Source organism: Quercus robur, chromosome 1 (genome assembly GCF_932294415.1).
Source record: "Quercus robur chromosome 1, dhQueRobu3.1, whole genome shotgun sequence".
NCBI classification, from domain to species: Eukaryota; Viridiplantae; Streptophyta; class Magnoliopsida; order Fagales; family Fagaceae; genus Quercus; species Quercus robur.
The window spans coordinates 35,912,384-35,920,561 of record NC_065534.1 but is presented as its reverse complement, the minus strand read 5'-3'; the positions used below and the strand labels follow the sequence as shown (position 1 = coordinate 35,920,561).

General features: G+C 43.1%; 2 protein-coding genes across 2 annotated transcripts; both read right to left on the bottom strand.

Annotated features, from left to right (window-relative positions):
- Positions 1 to 273: 273 nt before the first annotated feature.
- Positions 274 to 3,501, bottom strand: LOC126705550 (uncharacterized). Its single transcript, XM_050404638.1, has 2 exons — positions 917 to 3,501; positions 274 to 721 (listed from the first exon to the last, which is right to left on the bottom strand). The coding sequence occupies exons 1-2, from the start codon at positions 3,499 to 3,501 to the stop codon at positions 274 to 276; spliced, it is 3,033 nt and encodes a 1,010-aa protein (XP_050260595.1).
- Positions 3,502 to 3,615: 114 nt separating this feature from the next.
- Positions 3,616 to 5,463, bottom strand: LOC126705475 (uncharacterized). Its single transcript, XM_050404544.1, has one exon. It carries the CDS (start codon positions 5,461 to 5,463, stop codon positions 3,616 to 3,618), a length of 1,848 nt encoding a protein of 615 aa, XP_050260501.1.
- Between the last annotated feature and the right edge of the window lie 2,715 nt (positions 5,464 to 8,178).

The following is an 8,178-nucleotide window of genomic DNA, read 5'->3' as shown; positions in this document are numbered from 1 at the left end:
ACCCTGTAGGTTAGCTTTGAACGAGAATGCCATGGAAATCTGAAATGAACACAACATTTTGTACATTACATGAATATCGTTTACAGATAAGGCACATACATGCTAATGCCTTTTATTTAGTAAGTACTCCATAATTTCGTCCATAATCATGATAGATAACCACAACACAAATAACAAAGTAATAGTATCAAACACAGCATAAAATATAAGTAGAATATAAGTAGGGTAGCAAGCTTCAAGCTCGTCCACAGTGAACCTCATTTCGGCCCGCTTCTACTGGTAGTACCTCCTCAGGTGCTCCACGTTCCAAGGATGTTCCAGCTTTCTCCCGTCCAGGGCCTCCAGGTAATAGGATCCTTGTCTTTTGAAGTTGATGACTCTATAGGGTCCTTCCCAATTAGGGCCCAATTTCCCATGAGCTGAGTTCTTGGTTGCTAAAGAGACCTTCCTCAGGACTAGATCTCCTATGTTGAAACGTCTTGGTTTCACCCTTGCATCATATTGCCTAGCCATGAGGTTCTTGTACTTCGCTGCCCTGTGCTCTGCTTCTGTCCTTACTTCGTCTATAAGATCGAGGTTCAAGCGGAGTTGCTCCTCGTTATCCTTCTCCTCATATGACATTACCCTATGATTAGCCATGTGCACTTCCGCAGGTATAACTGCTTCACTTCCATAGGCTAGTTTAAAAGGGGTCTCCCCTGTAGGGGTCCTCACTGTCGTCCTGTATGCCCATAGGACACCAGGTAACTCATCTGGCCATACTCCCTTTGCCCCCTCAAGACGAGTCTTGATGATCTTCAGCAAGGATCGGTTTGTAACCTCAGCCTGACCGTTTGCCTGTGGATGTGCGGGGGAGGAATAATGATTTTTGATTCCAAAGTGTAGACAGAAGTCCCTGAAAAGGGTGTTGTCAAACTGTCGCCCGTTATCGGAAACTAGTACCCTGGGTACTCCAAATCTGCACACTATATTCTTCCAGACGAAGTTTTTTACATTCTGCTGTGTAATGTGTGCCAATGGTTCTGCCTCCACCCACTTAGTGAAATAGTCAATCCCTACCACCAAGAATTTCATCTGTCTAGTTCCAAGTGGAAATGGACCCAGGATGTCCAGGCCCCATTGAGCAAAGGGCCACGGGGCCATCATTGGGGTGAGGTACTCAGATGGTTGTCTGGGGACATTACTGAATCGTTGGCACTTGTCGCATGCCTTGACATAAGCTTTTGCATCCACTTGAACAGTTGGCCAATAGTACCCCGCACGGACGACTTTTTGGATAAGCGACCTTGCTCCTGAATGGTTTCCACAGGCTCCTTCATGAACTTCCCTCAGCACATAGTTCGCCTCTTCTGGGGTCAGACACCTAAGATAAGGTTGAGAAAAGCCCCTCCTATAGAGAACTTCGTCCAGAAGGACGTACCTTGCTGCTTTTATCCTGAGTTTTTTAGCTTCGTCCCTTGCTTCCGGAAGTCGCCCGTCCCTCAGATACGAGACGATTGGGGTCATCCAATTTTCTTCATTCCCTATTTGCTGTACTTCCGGGAGATCTACACTCGGGACGTACTGAATTTCATCATACTCTTCGGTTGTTCCAGTTGCTGAGGCTTCCTTCGCTAAGGTGTCTGCTTCTGCATTCTCTTCCCTCGGGATTTGAATGAAGTTAGCCTTCTTGAATTTTTCCACAAGCTGTAATACCCTCTCCAAGTACTTTTTCATTCGTTCTTCTTTCGCCTCATATGTCCCATTTATTTGGCCCATTACCAGCGAAGAGTCTCCCAGGACGAGAACCGACTCCGCTTCTACAGACTTAGCCAATTCTAGCCCTTTAAGCAGAGCTTCATACTCCACTTCATTATTAGTTGGTCGATATTGTAGACGGACTCTATGCTTCAACTTGTCTCCTTCAGGGGATTGCAAAACCACCCCTATTCCTCCCGCACGCTGTGTGGACGAGCCATCTACATGGACCACCCAATTTTTATTCTCCTGCACTTCATCGTTGCATCTTGGGGTGAACTCCGCAATAAAGTCTGCCAGGGCCTGAGCCTTAATAGCATGTCTTGGTTGGTATCGGATATCAAACTCGCTAAGTTCGACCGCCCATTGGATCAGACGTCCTGCGGCTTCCAACTTGTTCATAGCTTTCTTAAGTGGGTGATCTGTCATAACATTGATTACATGGGCTTGGAAGTAGTGTCTTAACTTCCTGGAAGCTGTGATGAGCGCGAAGGCCAGCTTTTCTATTGGCGGATATCGTGCTTCCGCCCCCCTCAAGGCCCTACTGGTGTAATACACTGGCTTTTGCACTTTTGCTTCCTCTCTTATCAGCGCTGAGCTCACAGCATGCGGGGTCACTGCCAGGTACAAAAACAGCTCGTCTCCTACCACGGACGGACTTAGCAGCGGGGGCATGACAAGATATGTCTTCAAATCTTGGAAGGCTCTTTGGCACTCGTCCGTCCATTCGAAGGCTTTCTTTAGAACCTTGAAAAATGGCAAACACTTGTCAGTAGCTTTAGAGACAAACCTGTTGAGGGCGGCAACTCGCCCGGTGAGAGATTGTACTTCTTTAGTATTCTGCGGAGGCTTCATTTCTAGGATTGCCTTGATCTTCTCTGGGTTGGCCTCGATCCCCCTGTGTGAGACCATGAATCCAAGAAATTTTCCCGAAGCCACTCCGAAAGCACATTTACTGGGGTTCAACTTCATACTGTATCGCCTGAGTGTATTGAAGGTTTCTTGCAAGTCGTCTAAATGCTTACCCTCTTCCAGACTTTTCACTAACATATCATCCACATACACTTCGACATTTCGCCCAATCTGAGGACGGAACATGTGATTGACCAGTCGCTGATACGTTGCTCCAGCATTCTTCAATCCAAAGGGCATTACTTCATAACAAAACAAGCCCTGACTAGTAACAAATGAGGTCTTCTCCTGGTCGACCACGTCCATCCGTATCTGGTTGTACCCTGAGAAAGCGTCCATAAAACTAAGCAGTTTATGGCCCGCGGTGGAGTCCACCAGCTGATCAATTCGTGGTAATGGATAGCTATCTTTGGGGCAAGCCTTATTCAGATCAGTAAAATCCACACACATCCTCCACTTGCCGTTCGCCTTCTTGACCATTACTACGTTGGCCAACCAATCCGGATAGTACACCTCTCGGATAAACTTTGCTGCCATCAATTTTTGAACCTCGTCTTTAATAGCATTTTCTCTCTCAGGAGCAAACACCCTTTTCTTTTGTCGAATTGGCTTCGAGGATGGACATACGTTCAGGCGATGGGTGATGACATTAGGATCTATTCCAGGCATATCCTCATGACTCCAAGCGAACACATCTACGTTCTTCTTCAAAAACTGAACAAGGTTTTCTTTAACTCCTCTTTCTAGATCTGCCCCCACCCTGGTACATCTCTCAGGGTTCCTTTCGTCTAAGGGAACATCTTCCAGCACTTCAATAGGTTCTACCACGACCCTTTTCTCCTCAATAGTCATTGTCTGCACTTGCTCGTCCGTGGCCAACATAGCCAAGTAACACTCTCTCGCTGCCAGTTGATCTCCTTGCACTTGTCCTACTCCATAGTCTGTTGGGAACTTAACTGACAGGTGTTAGGTGGACGTAACTGCTCTCCAACTATTCAAAGTTGGCCTCCCAATTATGGCATTATAAGAGGACGAACAGTCTACTACCAGGAAACTCACGTCCTTGGTGACTTGTTGTGGATATGCCCCTACTACCACTGGTAATGTAACAGTACCCACGGGCTGCACCCTCATCCCACCAAAACCTACCAACGGAGAATTCACCGGACGAAGACGGTCTCGTCCTAACTTCATCTGCTGAAAAGCTGGAAGATACAGGATATCTGCCGAACTTCCATTATCAACGAGTACCCTTCTGGTTGTGTAGTCAGCGATGAGCAAGGTTATGACAATAGCATCGTCATGAGGATGGTGGATTCTTTCAGCTTCGTCTTCGGTGAATGTGATTGCCTGTTCGTCCGTATCTCTAGGTGGTCGTCCAGAGAGTTGGACGCTCTGCACCACCTTCAAGTATGTTTTCCTGGACCTGGACGACTGAACTGTTGAGCTCCCTCCGACGATAACTCTGATTTCTCCGAGAGGTGGCCGTGACGACTCTTCAGCTTTTCCCTTGAGTTTGTCGTCCTTATGGTCTCGTCCTAAGAAACTTCTCAGCTTCCCCTGCCTTATAAGATTCTCAATCTGCTGCTTTAGATCAAAACATTCGTCCGTATCATGCCCATGGTCTCTATGGAAGCGACAATACTTGTTTCTATTGCGCTTATTCGGATCTCCCTTCATTTTTTCTGGCCACTTCAAGGAAGGATCATCCTTGATTTGCATTAGGACTTGATCAAGTGGCATGTTCAATGGCGTATACTGCTGACTTCGTGCTGAGGGGCCTGCCTTCCTGTCACGATCTTTTTTGTCTTCCGTTCGTCCTTTCTTGAGACGAGGACCCTGCTCTGAGTGACGAGTGGGGTTAGCATCCATTTTCTCAATTCTCTTCCTCTTCTTGGCTATGATAGCATCCTCCGCATTCATAAAATTCTGGGCTGAGTGGACGAGTTCGGCCATGGTCTGAGGCTCTTGTTCATATAGCTTGTGGATGAACAAATCAGAGTGAACCCCATTGTGGAAAGCCGCCAGGAGCAGCTTGTCATCCATCTCGTCCACTGCTAAAGCTTCCCTATTGAACCGCGTAATGAACGACCGCAAACTTTCATTCTCCCCTTGTTCTATGGTCAGCAAACTGGACGAGGAACGCTTGTGCCTCTGTCCTCCGATGAAGTTGTTAACAAACAACTTACTTAATTCTTCGAAGGACGCTACCGTGCTGGGAGGTATTTTGCTGAACCACACTCGTGCGGGTCCTTTAAGGGTAGTAGGGAAGGCTCTGCACATTATTTCATCCGGAACCCCTTGAAGATGCATAGTAGTTTTGAAAGTGGCAATGTGGTCAAATGGATCTCGCGTCCCATCGTACGAATCTAAGGAAGGCATCTTGAACTTCGGTGGCAAAGGGTGAGCATTGATGGGAGGCACAAATGGGGAGTCAGTCCTGTGAACCAAGTCCTCTACGGGGTTGGTCCTCTTCATATTTTCCTTCATTTCATCCATAGTTCTTCTCATTTGGTCCATCTCCCTCTCCAAGTGAGGCACCCTTCTTGAAGGGGTACCCCTTGACTGGCTCTCAAACTCGGCATTCCTCTCATCTTGGCTCTGGACCTGTCTTCCAACGTTCTCATCCCGATGTTGCCTCCTCATGTTAAGTTCTCTAACCAACTCCTGGTTCTGGCGGGTCAATTCTGCCATAGTAGCAGCCATGGATTGCACGTGTTGGACAGAAGGCGGTTGTACGGTAGGCACCGATTGACGGTCGCCTCTACTTTCTTGAAGGCCTGGGCTGGTAGCCCTTGACCTTGTCCGGACCATTTCAGCCCTTATGTCCAAGAAAGAAATCGCAGAATCCAACAATGGAAATCAAACGTTATTCTTTCCCACAGACGGCGCCAACTGATGAACTCTGGGATATCAGTGGACTGAAAATGCCGGGCCTTGCTAAACTTGCGATGGTGAATCCTGAGAAAACAAGTAAAAACTTAGAGGAGACCGGTGGTAGCCGGCCAAGAACCCTCCGATGGTGAAGTTAGTTTCTGACTGAAGAAATATAAACTTAGTTTCTCAAGAGCAGAATAGCCTGCCTTACTCTTTCATTGGCGTGTGCTTATATAGTATACGGGAAGCGGTTACTTGCTTGGTAACCGCTCCTACAGTTGAGGAATCCAACAGGCTCGGAAATAACTGATTCAGAAGTTCGTACTTCGCAACGGTTGGGTTTGGCTGGTGACGGTTTGTTCTTCCACTCGGCGGAGACAGTAATCCTCCCTTGTCCTTTATGGACGAAGAGATGCTGCCAAGCTCGTCCGTCCTTTACAGACGGACGAATGCTAAAAAGCCCGTCCGTCTTTGAGGACGGACGGATGATAGTTCGTTTGTCCGTCTGTGTTGAGCACAGACGGACGAGTAACTGATGAATGACCTCGTCTGCCCTTTGGACGACGCATATGGACAGGAGACAGACTTAGCGAATTTTCGTTGCACATCAACTTTGATTGCTAGGGTTTCGTTCACTAAACCTTTAGACCATATAAAAGCTTTATTTTAAAGTCATCAAAGACACAGAGACTCAATTAGAGAACTCATACACTCTGTGAGAAGCTACTGCATTCTTGTGCATCTCAGGGTTTTGTAACTAAATGCTTCTAGATCTTCAAAGTGCTTTGAAGTGAAGAACTTTGCATCTAACAACAATCAATCAGTTGCTGGGAAGTCAGACACGTACTAGGATCCCTGCATGTAAGAAGAAGTCTCTACAAGAGCAAGTCCAATTGATGATTAGAGTAAAGGTTCAACTGTAGGTTGGTATTTTTAGATAGTCTAGTAAAGTGATAAAATTCCTTATACTTGTAACTGCTTGTTCTTGATTAGTGGATTCTTGGGAGTGGTGATTTGAAAATCATCTGGTAGGGATTTTTCCTTGCGAGAGGTTTTCCCTATTCGTCAACAAATCACCATGTCTATTTTATTTCCGCTGCACTTAGTTTATTTGGTGATTTGTTGGTGCCTCCACGATTTGCATGTAATTTGATCTAGTTAATCAACTTAGGTAATTAAATTAATTAACCGGGGTTAGTCTACAACCTAACAATTTCAAAGGAATGAGAGAAAAGAGTTGAAGGGATCAAGAGAGATCATTTTCAATTCCCCAAATTTGGAGGTGTTCATTTATATTATAAGTTCTTTAAATTACTAATTTTATCCTTGTGATGTCAATTTATATAAATTTCATTGGATTTGTGGTTTAAAAATAAACAAATAATTTGATAATTCAGAATCATGTAGCTTACAAAATGAAATTTCACTTCTTATCTCTTCTTTTTTTTTTTTTTTTTTTTTTTTTTTTAATATCATATGAATAATAACATATGACATGTAAATAATTCTTTAGAAATAAGAATAATGATATATAGATATCACCGTGGTACATGATTCAGTTGAGGTGCGACACTAGGGATGGAATCATTCATTGATATTGGGGGCAATGGCCCCACCAAATAAAATAAAATTACTACTATATATATGTATTAGTTTTAGCAATTTACACTTCGCCCCCCTTAAAAATATTATTAATCCTTTTAAAGATCATAAAAAAAAAATTATAGATCTAAAATTTAAAACAAAATTTTCAAACCCAAAAGAATTTATGCAACAACAAAAATTAATAATAGCAAAGCTAAAAAAAATCAAGTCCAATCAATTACAAATTTTACCCAAAACAAGCAACTCAGACATTTGAAAAAAAAAATAATTTTTTTTCCCTTACCAAAAAGCAATGCACACATTAAAGGCAAAAAAAAACAATGGATTTTTAATCCAAAAAGCAATGCACCAAAACAGACATTTGTGTCTTTGTTTTCGTTGACAGCTTGTTAATACTAAATGAATGCTTATTTGGAGTTTTATAATGAATTTTTATTATATATATATATATATATATATATAAATACTTCCGCCCCTTCTAACTCTAATAAGTTTTGGCTCCGTTCCTATGTGGCACTCGCTCTCTTTTAAGGCATTTCATATCACTGCGGGAGAATATAAAAAATATATCTCAACCGGTGCAATGGATTCACTACCACAATGCCCAATGATACAACAGCCTAGTCACATACGTTATAAAGTCCATGAATTTGCACTAATCTGCCAAGAAAACACTCTTCTTTGTCCAACCATTCTCAAAATATGTATAATTGTAAATCACTTCTTATATACATAGATATTGTTATACATATAGATATGAGTATTTTGAGGAATGGTGCAAATAGGTATGTGTATATATATATATATATATATATAGAGAGAGAGAGAGAGAGAGAGAGAGAGAGGCTCATAAAAACCACCCATTTAAGAATAATGAGCATTATCACCATATTTATTTTTATATATATTATACTGACTATTATTATTGTATTGGTAGAAGTTTCTAGAATTAAATATTGGAGTTATATGAAATACAATAACTCTCCATTATTTTTGAAACTCTTACACCTTTTCAATTACCACAAAAATCAATATAAATAAATAGCA

What these genes read in the sequence shown, in the direction of transcription:
- LOC126705475 (XM_050404544.1), bottom strand. Translation starts at nt 5,463, where the DNA reads ATGGTCCGGACAAGGTCAAGGGCTACCAGCCCAGGCCTTCAAGAAAGT.
- LOC126705550 (XM_050404638.1), bottom strand. Translation starts at nt 3,501, where the DNA reads ATGACTATTGAGGAGAAAAGGGTCGTGGTAGAACCTATTGAAGTGCTG. An exon ending in GTTTCCGATAACGGGCGACA is followed by an intron (nt 722 to 916) that starts GTTTGACAACAC and finishes ATGGGCATACAG; the next exon opens with GACGACAGTGAGGACCCCTA.